General features: G+C 38.0%; 1 protein-coding gene across 1 annotated transcript in view; it reads right to left on the bottom strand.

Moving 5' to 3' along the window:
• Nucleotides 1-19,479, bottom strand: part of LOC104074997 (protein FAN-like) — a gene marked incomplete at its 3' end in the record, with an annotated part of 32,654 nt that extends 13,175 nt beyond the window's left edge. The window contains exons 1-13 of the mRNA XM_009575322.1: nucleotides 19,338-19,479; nucleotides 12,728-12,827; nucleotides 9,337-9,426; nucleotides 9,164-9,242; nucleotides 9,011-9,078; nucleotides 8,885-8,921; nucleotides 6,003-6,053; nucleotides 3,517-3,588; nucleotides 3,086-3,133; nucleotides 2,936-2,988; nucleotides 2,289-2,418; nucleotides 1,259-1,330; nucleotides 289-397 (exon numbers count right to left, since the gene is read on the bottom strand). Of these exons, the coding sequence (XP_009573617.1) occupies nucleotides 289-397; nucleotides 1,259-1,330; nucleotides 2,289-2,418; nucleotides 2,936-2,988; nucleotides 3,086-3,133; nucleotides 3,517-3,588; nucleotides 6,003-6,053; nucleotides 8,885-8,921; nucleotides 9,011-9,078; nucleotides 9,164-9,242; nucleotides 9,337-9,426; nucleotides 12,728-12,827; nucleotides 19,338-19,479 (1,051 nt within the window). The remainder of the gene's footprint in view (nucleotides 1-288; nucleotides 398-1,258; nucleotides 1,331-2,288; nucleotides 2,419-2,935; nucleotides 2,989-3,085; nucleotides 3,134-3,516; nucleotides 3,589-6,002; nucleotides 6,054-8,884; nucleotides 8,922-9,010; nucleotides 9,079-9,163; nucleotides 9,243-9,336; nucleotides 9,427-12,727; nucleotides 12,828-19,337) is intronic.
• Between the last annotated feature and the right edge of the window lie 599 nt (nucleotides 19,480-20,078).

Here is a 20,078-nt window from a genome sequence, read left to right as displayed (position 1 = left end):
GGGGGGGGAGGGGGTTAAACGACAGTGCATATCAAGTTGCAAATCTAAAGAATTAGTTTCACCTTAATAATGCTATCTCCGCTTTCATACTCAGCTCTTCAAACATAAACAGAATATATGCAACTTCACAACATTCATTCTGAACTTTGCTTACTTCTATCAAAAATTTTTAGGGCTAATACATCTGTATATTCTTTTCATTCTTCCCACAAACCAACAAAGCAAAACCCAGACAAATTTACCCTCACAAGGTACTACAGACTACGTTAATAAATAAATACTGCAAACCTATATATGTTGCAATAAGGAAATAGAGCTCATCTCGATCTTGATAGTTGTAGAATTTCAAGTAGATGTCAGAACATAGATCATTTTCTGTGCAAAATACTTCAAGTCCCTTAGAAGTTAAAGAGGGGGGAAAAGTAAATGAGAGCAATTACTGACAAGCTGTAATATTCATATTTTTTAACAGAATAGATCAGTTACTAATATCTAAAACTTAAGACTCTAAACTGGGTAGCAGTTTTGCCCACAAAGCCTAACATTTTGATCTTTCCTATTTCCAATCATAAAAGCATTCAGTTTACACCCAACTGAAAAAATAGCTTTATACCTGTCCAAAGATTGGCTCTGCCTGGATTGATTAAGCACAGGTAATATACTTTTTTTGTCCTAAGTGAATGGAGTGAGACAGAGAGTTAAATGTCTATTTAGTTTAAATGTGTTTTGAGACAAAAATTTTGTTCAAGACTGAAATTTCAGTGCAAACACTGAAAGCATACAACTGAGGTTCCACTGCAGCACTCTCATCATCCCTCAGTCATGTACAGCGGGACTCATCACTCCATATTAGTCTCAATCTGAACCAGTGATCAACCTCCCTCCAATGAATCAATCCAGAGAGAAAATACACCATGAGAGAGCAATTCATTCTATCCCAAGATAGGTGTTTGAGATAAATGGAATGAATTGCTCCCTGGAGGTACTGCCTTCTCCCTTCCCCTACACTGATGGCTTATGAGAGAAATTTTTCATCCTTGACAGAGTTCACTCTTCCTGTTTTCATCTTTTTGACAACACAGGGAACTAAAACACTTAAAAACCAGAAAGGATCTTTGAGTGCTGTTCACTACTTAATCCAGAGTTTTTTAAAACATGTAGCTTTTACCTAACGATGCACACAGTTTCAGCTGGTCATTTTAAGAAACAATATATACAGGAAGACATTTAAAAAAAAAAAAAAAAAATTTGAGCTTACCAGTGGCATTAGGCCATGTCTTCTCTTATAGATGCGACGCACGTTTTGCAGTGTTATTTGTACTACTGGTTTCTGTGGGGGGAAGAAAAGATGGAGATATTCCAGAAGGTATATGTTCTTCTACATTAACCTCTCCAGCCAGTCTGAAGTTTCTCTCGACTCGAGATACTAGCAATATGAAAACAATATCCATCCATGTCATTTTAACAGTGGAACAGTGATGCTAAGCAGTTACGTTAAAAAGAGGAAGCTTGTCTTTGCTGTTGGTTCTTGTCTGAGTAGCAGAGCAGTTTAAGAATAAATAAAGAATAGTGTGTTACTTATCATCCGAGCCTGTCGCCAGTTATAATAATCATGCAAGAGAGGAGCAGAACAAAATAAACGCTATTAAAAATAAGGAAGCCAGCGGGCTGCTAAGCAAACTGTTTGCCAATGGTGCCGCCTGGTGGACGGAAATTGAATGGCAGTTTGTCATCTTCAGCTGTGAAACCCATTTTCTTCATCTGGACGTACTTCTAGTATATTAGTGGCCTGCTAAGACTATCGCTGCTATTTCTGTGACAAAGTTCCAAAGCAGTAATCTGTCTGCAACATGCACTCGGTTTTCCTCTAGAGAAAGAAATTATCAGTTTAATAGAAAACCTAGCTAAGATCTTCCAATATAAACTCTAAATGTATATAAAGCTCTCACTAGGTAAAGAACAGCATCACAGAGTAAGATTAAGAAATTTATCTTAAATGAAATGCTACAAAAAATGATCTTTAAATACTAATAGAGAATGAGCAAAGGACATTTTGTGCTTTGTCAGTAGGAGGTCAACTTTAAGCAAGTTAGCACAGAATAAAGCCTCAGAAATAGAGATACACTGAATGCAACAGATCAAAAGAAAACTAAGGAGCTTCTGATTATAACTGAAAATAGAGTCGTCCTGGAGATGTGCTCCATGTGCATTGAAGAGGAAATGAAAACTGTCCACTAGAGGGGCAGCATGCTCACATCATATGCAAAGACCATCTATGAGGCACTTACAGGATATCCATTAAGAGGCTGGAAGTACAAGTTAGCATCAGTAACACACACATGCCCTGGATTAGTCACCAGTGGTGTCACCATTTCTGCTTTACATTCCATATGCAGCGTTTCAGAAATGCTTTGAAATCTACAAGTGAAGAAAGGGAATAAGTTTACCACCAGTTCTTACTTAGGTAGAGCTACCCTTAAATTCTTTAGAAAGGTTTTAGGCTAGCTTCTAACCTTGGGACATCAGAATGGGGACTTCACTAAGCCTATTTTAGACATGAAGAAAGTTCTTTGTTGAGACATCTACTTTAACAGGGACTGCAGAAAGGAAAGTTACTACATTCTGCACAAGTCTCAGAGCAGTAAGCCAGTTGACTTTTCTATACAGAGCTTATTTAGCATATGCTGATGCCCAATTTTCAACAAATTCACAGAAAAACAGAACAGTTTGGAGAGATAAAAAAGTAACATGTTCATCTTCACAACACAGAATTTCCCATTCTCCATTCCAGATGGTTCAGAATACAAAGAAGATAACTCTCTGAATTAGATAACTTATGCTGCCCCAAACAAGAACCTATTAAGTACTGATGGAGTAGATTAATCAACCAACAAGCTGAAACTAATTTTTGAGTAGAAAGTGGTTAAAAAGATACCTGTTTTTATCAAATGAAGTTCTAGCCAAGCGCGATTGCAATATAGCAGTTATCTAATGTAGAGGGAAAAAAAGTTAGTATGGTCTATGATTCAAACGCAACTAGAATTTTATTATTAAACAGTGATATCAGAAATAATCAGATACTTACCATGGCAGCTTGATCTCCCATCTTATCTAGACAAGAAGCCCTGTAAAGCTAAAGAACAATGAGGTTTAAGTGAAACAGCACAGAGATCTCCCACACAGCTCAGAAGTCAATAGAAACTGGGGGGGCTTTAGCATTCTTGGTGACAGACTACTGAAAGAGCTATTATTATTTCTTTTTAAAGTAGGACATGTTTGTTCATTGCTACCGTCACGTTATTACTTTGTCTATATACTACCACCCTGCATAGTAAAAGCTAATATGGGTAGCTTACAACAGCTGTCAGAACTAGATGCTGTGTTCAACTGCTACATTTTAAAAATAGATACTCCAAGAATATCACCTTGAGAATTAAATATTTAAAGAAAGCTCTCCATTAAATATCAAAAAAGATGTTGTGATGAAATGTGTAGTGATATCAAATAACCACATACCTGATGCAGAGTTTGCACAACATCTCCTAGTTTCCCAGCAACATCCAGTTGGAATAAGTGTTCTGTTCTTCCCTAAAATCAAAAGTACATTTACTACAAACGAGTTTAAAATAAAGCTCAGTGAAAAAAGTTAAAACTAACATCAAAATGCTCTAAAACCTGGTCAAAGTATGCTGCCAAAGGTTGCAGTATACCTGTAACGTTTCAAAGGCAGATGTTAAACCTGATTTTTTTTTCTTTACAAATGTATTTCCCCTGTGGTAAGCTCTTTGTGCAGTATTTAGTCCATTATTTAATACAATGCAACATAATAGCTTTGAAGTAAATAAATTAATATAGTGTAACATCAGTAAATGTAGAACTACTACCTGCTCTGTCTATTTTAATATCAGATAAACACATGTAAATTTACAACTAATAAATGACATGTTACAGTTAAACAGCTACTGTATATCTTTTAGACAAAAGATACCAGCCCATCAAACCTTTGAAGACCAGGCTATAAAAGTTACCATTCTCCTCTACATAAATAGTTTTGAGTTTTGAAGGGATCCCAAGTCCAATCACAACCCATTTTGACTAGTCATTTATAAAAACATCACTAACACATCACCCAGCATATGTGCCATACTTATTTTTTCCTCTACAAAGTCTTCCCAGCTTTCTTAAGTGTCGTTTTCATAGTACATGTTTCTGGTTTTGACTTAAGTATATTAAAAGTATATGCATGGATCAACTGATATTAACTCTTACACATTAACTCATATTTAGCAAAGGTGGTGGGATCCCTTGATGACCCCTGAATGTAGTATAAAACTGTATTAACACATTTCTGTAGGGTTTTGTAATTTCTCAGGCTAGACTTTAAAAAAAAAAAGTGATCAATAAGACTACAGCGAGACATTGATCAGTGGATACAACTGGATTAATTTAAAACTGAAGGAAAGACGACATGGAAATCTAGATGATCTTCAGTGTAATGTACATGATCTAAGCTGAACTGACAGCGATCCAAGAGGAAAGCATGCTTCAGGAAGCAAATGGAGCTGGAGTAAAGGGAGACAAGAAATTCAGTAGCAATTTAGAAGCCTTTTAACATTTCACGCAGAGCACCGTTTTCCTTCAACAGGGAAAGCACGGCTCTCAGAAATCCTAGTGGATGGTCTACAAGGATTGCTTACAGCCAGCAATGTATAGCTTTTGTGAGCGGTTCTTTCTGTAGCTCTCCGACCATATGCAAAGACAATAGCTCAGTATTTTGTAACTGATCTGAAACAATCAATACAAGACATGGAAGATAAAATGTACTACCAAATTCCAGCACTCAGTGATGCATCTGGAACTGACAATGATTCAAGTAGAAAATACTAAGCAGCAACAAAAAAAATTCTGAAATGACTGAAGGCAAATTTGATTTCTTGTTTAATATGCAGAAACACAGCTGCACTTTTGTAAAGTAAATTGTAATGGTTAACTGTCAGGAATGTTTTAGGTATGAATGAATCTTGACTTAGGAGAAAATAAAGTGAAAAGCCTTCCAAACAGCCCTTTTGATTCTTTTCTTTTTCACTGTGTTGGCAATGTGGTAAGATATTTGTATGATATGTAATAAATCTTGCACATGGAAGCAAAACAGAAAATAAAAGGACTAGAAGAGAAAACAAGTTCAACACATGAAGAATTAATGGCCTAAAGCAAACAAACAAAGAAAATTTAAAAAATCCTAGTGTAGAGACAGATCTAATCACAAAACCAACCCAAAGCAGTTGTTGAGAGAACGGAGATCATCTCTTGACTCTTTGCCGTTCATTACAGTAACACAAATTTATGGACTCCATCATTCTTGAAATTTCTTACTTAAACAAATACGTTGAGAAAAATAATTCTGTCTGTTTCAATTCTTGGGCAAATATGGTGTTTAATGACTCTGCATTTTCATTTTGTGTTTGTGTCTTAACCCATCTCACATTCCAGGTAAAAAACCCTTACTTCTACGCCTTGAAGCCTCCAGGCTCAGAATCAGAGCAGACCCACCCCATCAGCAGAAAGCAACCAGAAGCAAGCTCTAATTTCTGCTGTGAGCAGCCTTATCTGCCATTTCTTTGAACTGTGAAGCACTCAGCTGGGAAATATCAATTAGCCATCTCTCATTTCAGGTGTGGGCAGAACTGAGGAGAAGCCATTTAGCCAGGATGCAGTGTCCACTGAATACTAGCAGCCAGCTGACAGCTCTGACTGTTGAGCCCACAGAGCTGCACATCAAAGTAAATAGCAAGTGTCAAGTCTGCAGTTCGTCCTCCAAGAAGTATCACAAACCCATTATGGAAGAATTCAGACACTTGTTTTATCAATAGGCACAATTAGGTTTTTTTTTTTTAAGCTTTATTGTCATATTCCTCAAATTATAATCATTTTACTCTTTCAGAAATGAGAACATAAATCCTTGCAAAACATTAGCTAAGAATAGTGCAAAAATATATACTTACTCTTACTGTTTTATAGGGTGCAATAATGTTTCTTTCTTTAATGAGAAAAACCTGAAAGAGTAGGAGATGTTATAGTTTCAGTCCTTAAAAAAAATAAAATAATCAGAAGTACTGATAAACACAAAGTTAAGAACGCTGTTTAAGCAAGCAAAACACCGAGTTGCAATATCCTGCTTTAGCTACCTCAGATAAACTGCAGAAAAACAATGACCTTTTGTAGCAGCTAACTCTAAGAGGGGCAAGTTTTCCCATTTAGTTCAGAGGCTTACTTACTTATGTAGTTTATTACTGGGTTTTTATTCTAATCATATGACCTTCAAAGATTTGCAACATCAAAGCCAATACACACGGCCATCCGTCTAATCCCATTCAATGGAAGGATCCCCCCCCCTCTTTTCTTCTGGTGGCTCATGCCCTTAGGGTTCTGTCCTGATGGGAAATACCCCACAGGGGCAACTCACAACATAAACTACGGTATAAACCTTCTCAAATGAACCCCTTCTTCCACTGTCAAACATTTTGCTTCAAGTTCCAACTGCCATGAACACCAGATTTCCTATCCCCTCCAACAGCAAGGTTTTGAAGAGTTTTGTTTCTCTGATGCTATTCTCACATCTGAGAGGATCTTCCCTCCCCAAAGCCCACATGAAACTACTCTCCTTCAGAACATTCTCACAACTCCTATAGAAAGACTTGACACTGCTAGCACATTGGTTTGTAGATACCACCTTACTATCTGCTGTCTGAAAAAAGACAAGCCAGCAATAAGTCATGGTTTTGCTCTGTTTGTAGGGAAGGCTCAAACTTGCTAAATCTCAGGCCTGAGCGTAAGACTCGGCATTGGTTCTGAACTGCACAAAACACACTGGACTACACTACCAACTGTCGTCGACTCCATGGCCCAAGAGACTTGGCCGATCAAAGGGCCTTTTCCAGTGCCTCAGTTTGCTTCCTACAGCTAGCACACCTGTGATTCTACACTCCAAGGCATTGTGGCAGCAGCCTCAAACCAAGAGCAAATACTAAACTTGCAAGAACAGATGCTGTACCATTCTCCAGCCAGAAGCCTTCTGACTGGCACATACGGCCTTCCTACTTCCCACTGGCTGACAACCTTCAGAGCCAACTTTCACCACATGACCACTCACAGCACCGTCCAGCCAGAAGAAAGTGAGTGGTATGCTCAGAAGCTTACAAGCTCAGCATGCTTCTCCAAGTGCTACGTTAAAAAATAATGACAGTTAGTGCCTTTCATCTGACATCAGCATGTACAGACCTGAATCAGAGTAAGAGACACCTGCTTTACACTCAAGATGCTCTTCTGCAGGACAATTAAACACTTTTCTACACCGAGAGCCCCAAATTACACAAAAAAGTAGACAATACAAGTAAAAAAAAAAAAAAAAAGTAAGCAGAGCAAAAACTTTAGCATACTGTATTCATTTCCTATTTTGGAGGATTTTTCCCCAATTTCATCTTGAGAAAAAATACTGAAATAATCTCCAATTATTATTTCCATTTGCTGTATTTATAGCCATTAATTTCTAAGTTGCCTGTTATGCCAAGCAAAGCTTCTTATCCAGCTATGCATTAACAATTTTTTTTTAGCCTGAAAAGGCGAAGATGTTTAAGATGTTCCAATTATTCGCTACATGCAGTCTCCTACAAGGCAGAAATTCTACTTAGAAAAAATATTATAATTAGACCATGATTTGTCATAAGTACAACCAGCAAGTACTTCACACTCGAAAGTCCCTATGCCTTTTATACAAAATACCAGCATTTATCACACCACCCAACTATTTCAGAACGTTTCCCCAGAGACAGGAGGATGACTGGCAAGCTACACATGGGAGGGGCAGGGAGTGGGGGGTGCTAACCACACTTGCCATTTTAAAAGTTAATTCTCCTTTCCTATGAGATGTTTTTATAAATCATTTTTTCTTCAGAACATATACTAATGATGTATGGTGGAACAATTGCATCGAACAGTTAGAAATACCTTTTTTAAAAACACACACAAAAAAAACTGCCAACACAAGAAACTTTGATTACACAATACTCTTCACAGAAGCAGCTTCAAGATGAAATTAAATATACTGATTACTTTAACACAGTCCACAAACTTCTCCAGCATAGATAATATTAAATGCTTGACTGCAGCAGTACTTAACTGAGCAAGGCTATCAATTTTCTGTATTGTTAAAGACAGATTTTACAAAGATGCTAGAATGTTTAAAAGAATATTTCCCACCTCATCTCTGTTCTTTCCTGAAATGAAAACATTAACATTTTTTGGAAACTTTTACAGCTTTGGAACACCTATCAGTTGCAATTTATCAAAGCTTGAAGTATATTCCCTTAGTTAACATTAAGTATGAGCATATCCAAATTAATTACAACTCAGGATTGAAACTTTAACCCAATATTAGGACAGCTACTGAAAATTATTTGGTGGACATACAGTACAGTCCAATGTTTTCACAAAGCTGAACTGCAAGGATCAAGATAGCTTTGCCATTACCACTACATGCTGCAGAAAGTAGGAGAAGCAATATAGCAAGACCAAAAAAAAGATGATTAATAACCAGTTTAATTTCAGTCTCTCCTCCTTTTTCATTCAATTCTAAAATTGCCCTAAGCTCCATTATAAAATGCACAGTGCAAAAAGTTCACTTTATCAAATTAATGAGTTAATGAAGTCATTAACAGTTTGAAATTTCCAGCATCAACAGCTTCACATTAATGCTAAGTTTTTGACACTAATTAGCTTTGTTTCCAGTTAACCCACCACCCTAAGACTCCAGCTTCAAGAAAGACACTATTAAAGAACGTAACCTCTCTCATTTATACATCAAGAATCTGTTATATGCAGGTCTTACCTGGTTACATACAACAGAAATCCCTCCAGATGTATCCCTAAAATGTAAATAAGATATTTGAAGAGATGGGCGTTTCAGCTTTAAAAGGAATTAAATAAATATATACAGTAACTCAAATTCACGTACCGTGTGAAAGGGTTATTTGCTTCATTATCTTCTGGGGCTTTTATACTAATGCAGTCTCTCAGTGGTATCTGCAGCAAGTTATAAAAATACATACTCGTTCTTAAAAGCTTTTTAAAGAGAGTCTCAAAGAAATTTTAAGTTTGCACTACTTACCTTGATAATGGGTTGGATATTGTCATCAGCTTCAAAAATGATTGACTTTGAACAGATTTTTAGAGAGCCTCTGAATTTCCTAAAAGGAACAATAAGAAAGAAAGTAGTTATGTGTTAGAGATACATGAGACTAGAACAACTCCAGTATATGAAAGTAAGTCAGAGTTTTGTACCTTTCATCTCTGCAACCTTTATTTATAATATGATTAGCTGTGTGCTGTTCAAAGTAATATTCTTCCAGGTTAAGAAGCAGCAGTGAAAACCTACAAATAAATAAAAATTATTTATTTAAAAAGAAAACACCACAACAGTTAGTATTCTTAATAAAACATACCAAATGTTTGGGAAGTCTTCACTGATTTCTGTGCCGTGCCCCACACTCCACTAACAAATTAATTCAAATTAACTTTTTGAAATAGCAAACCCATATGGAAAATTTGTGTACACATGAAGAAGATCGATTGATGCTCTTCTAACATATATAAGGTTAGATATTTGATTCTGTTCATATGTCTCAGGTGGGAACTATCCTAACATAGCCAGGCTTTCCCCCCAGTAAGCATTAGTTTAGCCCTTATCAGTGTACGCTATTCAAAATATGCAATGACACAAAAGGAGGGGCAGGAACTAATCGTTTGGAGTGGACGAGATTAGATCTTTCTGAAGCAAAGCCAAATTACATTGGTCTAAAGTGTTAAGTGAAAACACGGCCACGGTTTTTACACCATGGCTGAGCCACTCGATGGATACCCTCTGAGGAAGCATTACCTTTCTCTCCAACCGCATTTCTGCGCATCCTCTGTACAACCCCACAGAAAGCCTATTTATGGACTAATCCAACAGACAATAAGCCTCAACAACAAAAAAGTAAAAAATAATAAAAAAATTGAAGTCTTCTGAAGTATTTAATTGCAGGATCATAGTAATGCCAGTGCTGGTACGAGGTAAATGTAAATAGGCTAGATTAGATACAACATGAAACTGCGTTCTCTAACGACTTAACTTAAAAAACTGCTACAAGTGATTAAAACTCACCAACTTTACTAACAGGGTGAACACACGGTCACATATGCATTTCAGCTGTGGGGAATGCCAGTGGGTATTGGCACAGCAGGAGGAGCAGAAACATCTTATATCACTTCAGTTGGAAGTACAACAGCTTGTTTGTGTGCAGCGCTGGCTTGATCTGCAGAAGTACTTACTATTTATTTACATCCACGCTTTGGGCTTTTTGTACTGTGTTCGTGATGTGCTTCACGAGAAATGCCCGTGACAATGCTAATAAATGCCAAGTGTCCCCAGAGCGTATTCAAATAGCAGTAAACATGTCGAGAGTTCACAAAATGAACTGATGGTACTGAACAGCCTGCTCGTTAAGAAAGCATATTTCACAATAGAAAAAAAACAGCGTTACTGGAAAATACATCTTGTTCACATAAGATCTGTGTTGTGTCTGTTATCTTAAACAGAACATAACAATAAAGGTTTACTGTAACTACAAGTAACAGTGGGTCCATATACTCAAAACTGCTTGTGTGTCCAAGACACCTTGTCCTAATGCCCTGCTGCTTTTTCAAAATGGCATTATCTTTACCTCTCCTCTCTTGAAAACAGGTATTTTATGATGCCATTAAGAAACAACTGATGCTAAAAATGTGAGAAAACATATGAGTTAGAACAGTATACGCCATACAAAACTCCTTAAGAAAATTCAACCCAAATCTCAAAAAGTCTCTTCAGCCTCTACCCCAGTTGCTGTTATTGTATGGTTCTTGAATATCTCTAGTTTCCAGTGGGTTTTAGGGGCTTTGTCTTCATGTATCCTTTCTCAGAAGACATAACTTCAGTTGCCTTCTGTTTCTCATAGAAGTCTGATCTTCAAACTTACTGCCACCTGTGAAAGCATGTCCTATCAACAGATATAAATTAAATTTCCAAGTTTCTTGGTGCCTTTGAAGGAGCCAAATCATTCTTTTCGTATCTATTTTGATCACTCACTTTCAGCAAGCTAAAATAGAAGGTCTAGCTCTGCATTTTGAGGAAAAAAAAGCTTCACTAGGAACAGTCTACAGGCTGAGCGGGAAGAGGAGTATGAAGCCATAGCAGCTTCCACACAGTTTCCATTAAATCCCATTTTTCAACACATCATCCAGTTGTAATCATCTGGGACAAACTTAAAATTTCTGGGATTTTGCAAACTCAGATCTAGCAAGTCCTATCACATTTGGATTGAAAGCTTTTTAATAAAGCTACGTTAGGATATACAAGGAACAATTCACCATCAGAATGTTTTTCCTTCTAGTATGTATAAGCATATACATTCAGCTCACAAACCACAAGCCAAAATATTTAAATAAAAAAAGTTAAGAACAAAGGTAATACCCAGATTTGTTTGAAAAAAAAATCTACTCTCTCTTATCAGGGATCAGACACTATTGACATAGGGAACAATCTGCTTCAAAGCAATGACATTCATGGTCCCACAATTTTTCTTCCAAGCAAACTGGTAACGTCTGGTTGATAGAACTCCTTTCTGAAATTCTTCATGCTTGGGCTCTTTTCTTTGTCTCCACCTATTCTTTTGACAAACTCCCTACATTTTTATACTCTTTCCAAATTCACCTGTTGGCAGCACTGGTAACTACTAGACTTCCTTTTTAAGTTTTTAGTAAACGCAGGAATCCTTCATACATTCAAGATAAGCCATGTTTTTACACCAAAACATTGGCTCTGTTATTCACAGTAACTACAACATGCTTACATAAGCCAAAATACATAAACCAAGAGAGTTCTCTTTCAAATTTTTCAGGATAACCATCCCCTAGAAACTGTTGTATCTTTACACTCAACACCTTATGCATCAACTCACCTTCCCAAAATCAGAAGCTGTGGGCTACTGGGAATGATTTGAGGTACACTTTCCCTGGCATAATCCTTAGGAATCAAATGATTTCATGAAAAAAATAACACACAAAGTATGCACAAAAACTCAAGATAAACCCTTCATATAGGCTAACTAGGTACTGTGGGAAATTGTAGGTTTCTTCCTTTTAAATACAATATTTACTAGCAGCATCCCGTTTACCCTTTTGCTACTAGTCTCTCTGTGTCTCTTCCACATGACTACTCACTATCCAGTTTTACAGACAGCATCGCTGTAAGAGCTCCTTGCTGGAGACCAGTGACCTCCTGTGCCGTAATCTCAAGCTCACTTTAAGATCTCAGCTTTGCTGTCTTGAAAAAGGTTGTATTGCTGGCAGCTGTTAAAGCATTTTTCTCCAAACATTGTATGTCATATAGGACAAGTGCATTTTCCACATTTTATCTTTCCCCCCATGCTCTCCACAGAGCCTTCCAGGTGGTTCTGCAGTCTCTTCCAAGTATTTCTGTGCTTGTTGCTACTCTCCTACTTGCAAGTCCCTTTACTCTAACCGCATTTTCCTATATTTTTAGGCTGCTATGAGTCACTTCTGCAGGCAGACAGAGCCAGACATCCAATCTCCACAAATACAATCGCCAATCTCTACTCTTCTCAAGCACCCATTGCAATTGGGACGAACTTACAGCCCATCCAAAGATTCTGTCACAAAAAACGCACCTTTCAAAATTCCACCTTTCTTGGCCATCAAGTATCCCTCAAACCACATGATTTCACTGTCTGCTTCTTCACCAGGACAAAAGCACGTATGATTAAAGATATCATTATCTAAGAAGAAATATTGCTATTTCTTTTCCTGGAGTCCAACTGTTTGCATACACATATAAAGTCTATCTTTAACTCTTTTTCATGATAGTGCCAGTGTGTTCCAGCTCCCTGGAGCTTTTCGCATCTCCTTTTCTCTTGCTGTTGTCTTTCAACTGCTCATGACAATAGTCCCTCTTACCTTCATTTCTACAAATAAGTTTTCAAATTCTAGTAATGATACTATAAGTAGAACCAAAATTTTCAGACTTGTATCTCAACTACTGGCTAACAAATCTAGATCAGTTCAAGTTACTGCTAATTACAAACTTTGGATATTATGAAGCATGATCTCTGGAATAACCTTCTGGAATTCCTCAGCTCATCTCAGTCCTTACTGCTTAAGTATTTAAATTTCATTTGTCTGTGTTAATGATCCATGGGGTTGTCAAAAAAAGGAAAAGTCAAGTTTCATCAGATGTTACTAGAGTACAGTCAGAGCTTTTTATCTTCACAGAAGAGACTTCTTCCATGTAAATAAGTAAAGCCACTGTTAGTTATTGTACCAATAGGGTCCCTCTTGAGAACCATCACTGCACAGGATGATACTTCAGGCTTGCCAGGAGCTTTAACAAGTATTTACAGATAGCAAGGGAACAGATCAGTCTCTGGTATGTTGCATGAGTAGGCAAACACAATGTTGTGAAGGCCTGGAAAAATAGGAAATCAATCACATAGCTATACAGTTAAAGCAATGGGAATCTTCAACATGCAACTAAGCAGTTGGGACTTTACGCTGACTGTCTCCCAAAGAGGTAAAGAAGGTATTCCAAAGACACTTGTGATATTAAGATGACTGACATACAAAATTTATATACTATCAACTGGTATGTAGTCCTACGACAGGAATTTGTACGCACACTTAGTATAAATCTAAAATAGTAATTTAATTCTTCTGTGCATGTCAGGAAGGGAAAGGGGGAAAAAAAAAACAAACCAAAAAAACCAAAAAAACCCACCCCAACAAATAACACTAGGAAAAGAATGTATGATACCCTGTATAAGAAACAGATTAAATTTGTAACAGTTGAGAACTGTATTTTGGTCTTCAGCCACGGAGCAGCTGCACTGTTCCTTGTCCTGAGTAATCAGCAGCACATGCTGTAAGTCTATGACTTACCACACTGCCCTGGAAGAACAGCCTGGATCTCAAAGCCAATGTCAAGTCAAGGTAAGACGAAGCAAGTCTGTTCCCAGTCTACTCTCCCTTGCCTTCAAGTCTGACCCCAAGACATAAAAAAACCCTCAACCTCAGCAATTAGTCAGGCAAACTGGTTTTCCAGTGAGAAGGACTGGACAACTTCAGTAATGCAGTTGGCTCCTCCCCAAAAATAATAATAAAGAAACCTATCAAAAAAAACCCCAAAAACTTTTTTCCCCCAAAAAGCAAACCGTAAGTATTAACTGTGAAATGTACAAAAATATGATCATATCTAAAACGAAAAAGATTTTATTTTTTGGTCCTTTTAAACTACCAGCAAGAACTAGTATCTGAAAAAAACCAGTTCTGGTTCTAACACAAACAGTTGTGGTTTTTAATAAAAATCAAAGGGATCTTCCACATTTGCCTGCTGCTTTCCAACTTTTTATTCCTATAATACAGTAATGATCAAATATCAGAAACTATTCTGTTTCAGGCAAACAGAAAAGGATCAAGTTTGGGATATTTTTCTTATCATCAGCAAGTGGTTCATTTTAATCCATTTTCAAAATGTATAACCCAATTGTTACTTAAAAATCCCAAGTATAAATGATTTAATCAGCGTTTATTAAAAAGCTACTTAGAGAAGGGTAATGCTGTATCTTCTCTTGCAAAGCAACTCAAGTATCTATTGATGCAAAATCCTTTGAAATCAAGCAATAAAACTCACACCTTAGAGTGTATTACAGGATATTTTTATGCTGGCTTCCTAATAAAGACACATTTCACAGGTTTATGTTCACAAATTTTGTGGTATTTAATGGCTCGCAACAGACGGATGAAGTTAGTAAGCCACAGTTATGTCTTCAGGGATCACTTACCATTTTCTATTGTATATTGAACTTGACATACTAGGCTATTTAAAAAAACCCCAATATATTATTTCGAAAATGACAAAGAGAGACAAATTAGACAAGATTTTCAAAGAAAGCTCAAACCCTATGAAAGTACCTATAAGGGGTGAGAATTTGAAGGATGTTCAATGCCTTATATTAGAGCTTTTTAACAGTCTGGTCTTTATCTTCAAAGTCTCATCAATAGCAAACAAGCTTTCAAAAAACTTCTGAGAAGATGATATTTTCTTAATACATGTGATCATTTGAAAAATGGAACTTAAGGGGGGGAAAAAAAAGCTTCAGTAGCTTCACTGGTCCAACCTAGCCCACCAACTTGTAATGCCTCAAAAACTACTTACAGTTGTGGAGACCATCCACTTCCGACTGAAAAAGCTATCACATTAGCAGATAGATCAGAACACAAGCTCCTGTTCAGGGCTGTGGATCTTCCCCAGGACAGTTTTGCACAGATTTAGTAACTTGAATCAGTCCACGGAAGGGAACATGAAATACCAGAGATGGTACAATGTGAAGGGATCAGGGGCAAGAACAAGGTGGCCAGGAACGAGACCTTACCCTTTGGAAAGCAGCGAGCCTGTGCAGCTGCAGCAGCTCTGCTGTCAGAGACACCGAGAAACAGTCAGTTTTCCAGGAGGAAATGAATTCGTAGCCACCATCACCACCAGGGCAAAGCCTTGAGCTTTAGGGTGGGTGGAAGGGCACTTAAGCTGTTACATCTCAGGTTTAACGCAAACCCTGTATTCAAAATCAACAACAGAAACAGCTTGGAGGGGGGCAGGAAAGAAGAACATGCTAGGTAAGGGAACATCTTCTATTGTAACAACTCACATAGCTGGGAAAAAAAAAACAACTTTAAAGAACATAAAGAGTTTCCCAGGTCTGAAATGAAAGGAAGATTGTTCAGTCACAGTTATGTCTTTCTGTCTGAGGTACATGTTGGGGGGCAGGAGGGGAGGCAGTGGATAATCAGTCTAATGTAGTCACACACACCTCCACACACCCTCAGATAACTTTAATGAAGGCTCTAACAGCTTTTGTGTTGGAACATTCAATTCCCTCCCAGTGTTAGAAGTATACAGAACCTGATGGAGTAAAGACTTAATCTTTTAATAGTGTATGACGGAGCTGTTTGAGCTTAAAAGGTAAGCACCTACACTTAAGAGGAGAGGTAAATTAAAGCATGCTAATATAATTTTGCTTGAAGACTTATTTCAAATTCCTGTCTTTGTATTATCCCAGAAAAATTATACCAAGAAATTCTGAAAAATTCATATGGAGGTGATGTGGAAGGTATTTTCTCGTTAAGGGAACCAGTATTGGTTTGAGAAGACGCTGGGGGGGGCGGGGGGGAGGCAAGCACCTTGCCAAGAAAAACAGAACTTAATCTACAGCAGCAGAAAGATAGGGGTGACACACGTAAGGCTTGTAAATGAACAAAGCAGTGAAGAACTCTGGTTGCTCTGTTCTAAATACAAAGCTGAAAGTGACTTACTTATTTTTGCCTTTTTCAAAAAGCTCCCATATAATTGCTACTCAGAAAAGGGCTGAGGAATATGAGTCAAGAACACACCCAAGACGCAAAGGAAAACTAGGCATGACACTAAGTAGCAGAAAAACACTTGCAAAACTTACACCTCATATGAAGTCATCCACTCATCCCAAAATGGCACCCAAATGGCACCCAAACATTCCTAGCATTGTTCAGAGCACGCAACAAAGAAGCAAATCACACTTTGCAAACTACAACCTGGGGTTTATAAGTCCTGCTAAGATGCTGTAAAATATCCTCCAAATAAAGAGTGTGTTGTATCAGGCTTAGTCCACTTGAGCGTTTTACTGTTACTATACTTCAGTTTGAAAAGATGTCATCTGAGATCCAACAACACGGGGGAAAAAAAGAAAACAAAAAACCCAACAAACCCACAATTTATTTTGTACACCAATGTCACCTACCAACTGAAGCGCTGGACTTGTTCAAATTGGACACAGGAATGAATGTGCAGGGACCAGTGTCTTGGCAAAATCCCATTTATACCACCTAGAGAAGGTACCCCATTGATCCTGTTTTAAATTCTTAACCTGTGATTGAATTCTTACTGTTTCCATCACTTCACCAGGAAAGCACATGCTGGAAATCTACTCAGACACAAGGGTTTCAAGTGGCTGATCCAACACACCTTGCACAATCACTTGACCTGATACTGGAAGTACAATCCTGACAACGGAAGGACATTGCCAGCGACGAAAAAGCAGGCCAGCCCCATCCAGCAGCAGCCCACAGCTATGTAAAACCAATTCTAAAATTACACCTCCTCCTAACGAGACCAAACTATTTATAGGCCAGCTGTAGGACTCATTTGCTGATGTTTGAACAAAAGCCTTCATTATGTATATTTTGTCCCAAGAGAGTAAGATAAGGCTACAGATTTCAAAAAACCCACACAAATGCCCAAGCAACCATCATGCAAAAGATCCATCCGCAGGACCTACATGCTGCCAGTAGGTTGCTTCGCGTGAGTGACGTTCCCAGCAGAAGAGATGAACCCCTCGAACAGGAGGCCGAGCAGCGTGGAAGAAGAACCAGCGGAACTCTATTATAAAGAGCCTCTGTATCAAGTGTTAGACTTGGTCGTCTTTGAGCACACCTCCAACAGAACCAAGAAATCCATTTGTAAAGAGAGCAACAACCTCAGCCAAACACCACACCATTTAATTTGAAGTTTTGCAACTAAAATTGTTTGTAAAAAAGGATTCCTACTCGTGAATACTGAATATTTTAAAGACTAAATTATGTAACCATGCACACAACACTAATTAAAAAGGGACATAATATCTCATCTTTCTTTACTCTGAACACCTGGGCAAAGGGAAAATAGAAGCCTACTAATACAGATGATTTTGAAGGGAAAACTCCTGCCAGAATGAACCCTGCTCAGTACAGACATGGATTTATTTAATCACATGTAACATAAAACCTGCTGCTTGTTCTCAGTGTGCGCACACACGACATTTCAGTATTTTCTTGTTTTCTTCTAGAAAATTGCATACAGCCAGAAAAGTAGGTTTATGTAACCAGACATTAAAGGGGTCCAACTAGTTAGTTAAGAGGAAATAATTTTTTTCAGAGCACTTAAACTGATCTGATCTTCCTTCCCCCCAAAGTAACTGCATAAGAAGATTAACTTTTTACCTACTAAGTTGCACAGTACTCTTAACCTGAACTTTCATAGCTTACATTTTTGTAGAAAGCACCGTACAAATAACAACAACAAACCCAAACAAACAAAAAACCAACCCACATATGAAATGCAGTTGCCACTTCAGAAGTCCTGGTCATCTCACTAGGAAATACCTATACCAAGATTATGTAAATCAAGAGAAGCTTGAAGCAGGAGTTGATGTCTCTGTAACAACTACCCAGCAAGAAGGCGAAGAAAGCCCTCAGAGGCTATCCCTTCAATTAAATGATATAAAGAGCTTTTTTTTTTTTTTTTTTACTGTTTTAAGGCAGGACTATAAGGAAAACAGGACAGAGAATTTGATATTTCTTATTTGATATTTTGGAGCCCAAAACCTTTTAAATCACTTAAATGTTTTTAAGATTTCCTAATTTAGAAAAGCATAGGAAGAGAGGGAGGGGAAAAGGACTGATACAGGGTACAAAATAGATTCAAATTTACTTTTATTTTATGCAAATATAAATCGTTAGGCAAGGGGAAGAAACAGGGAAATGAGTTTGCAGATATTTATATAGGAAAAGCTACCAGTGCAAATGAAAACAAGACTCATCTTTCATGAAGTGCTCAAATTACAGGCTCAAATAATAAGATCCTAAAATGCTTCCAAATATGAGCAAAGAAAAATATTTCTCATTACAGACTTTCAATAGGATCAGTATTGCTGACAGACATTGCAGATCAGTAATGCTGACAGACATTGATACGTTGGTTTTGTTTTCAGGGCTTTTTAGAAGAGATTTAGTTCCCACTTGGGTTCTTTGGGACACGCCTGATGAGTTTTGGCCTTCTTAGCTTCTCAAAAAAAGACTATTTACAATAAATCATTAATAGAGCTAATATAATCATTCTTCTAGCTTTTCCTATACTTAAGATGTTTTACTTCAAAATTAAAAATCCTTCTCTTTTCCTTCTACACAGGATTCATTCTCCTTGCAGCCCCTCGTACATAACCGAAACCACAGCAGCCCCCAAAAGCAGGAAGGAAAAGATATTCAATAAAACAAAAAGCCACCCAGACTACGTCTGTACTTTGAAAACACTTCAAAAGTTGCAGTAGCTTCACGGGCTGAACAGCTATGAATCAGAATTTTTATGGACAAAGTGAGCCGAGCTCTTCGTCATGTGGTTTTCTCACCAACACCACAGAGAGCTGCGTAACCGGCAGCACCAGGGGCAGCGGGAATTTGCAGAGGGCCGGCACGGGACCAGCCTGCTGCCCGGCCCCAGTGCCCGCAGCGGCAGGCAACCGGGGAGCCCTGCTCCCCCGGAGGAGACATCCCTGTCCCTCCAGGGCACCACCCTCGCTCACCTATAGCTCTCACCTCACAGAGATTTCCTAGATGGCCGTATTAAGATTGCAAAGGGTTTTGAAACTTGTGACAAGCCAGATGCAGACAAGCAGGACGCTAGCTAAAAATAAGGGAGTAAAGAAAGGATATACTCAAGCACGCGTGGTAAGCCTTTCTTGTATGTTCAGTTAGCCACAGGAACGCAAAATAGATATTACAGTCAGAAAGCAGGAACGGGGTAATTGAATTTAACGCTTTAAAGAGCTGTCACAGAGTCTGTAATTTAAGGGCTGACAATACACTGATTATAATGTTCAGGGAAAAAAATAATAAACTCCACCTATAGAGAAGCAGAGCTGTAACTCCATGCCACTAACACAACTGAGAACAAACAAATAAATAAAAATCTACGGACGCTATTTTCAAGCAGTTTATGCAAGGCGAAACTACAATTTGAATGCCGCTGCATTCATACTTTCCCAGGTCTGTTCTACAGCCTTTTCAGCCTTAACTCTCGCGAATCATTAGCCATCTGATTAAACCAGTACCAACAACGAGGGCGAAGCCCAGCACAGCAGCTGGCCTCT

This window comes from Fulmarus glacialis, unplaced genomic scaffold, assembly GCF_000690835.1.
Source record: "Fulmarus glacialis isolate BGI_N327 unplaced genomic scaffold, ASM69083v1 scaffold24653, whole genome shotgun sequence".
Lineage (NCBI taxonomy): Eukaryota > Metazoa > Chordata > Aves > Procellariiformes > Procellariidae > Fulmarus > Fulmarus glacialis.
Note: the sequence above shows the minus strand (reverse complement) of the source record. Positions and strands in the feature narration are given on the sequence as shown.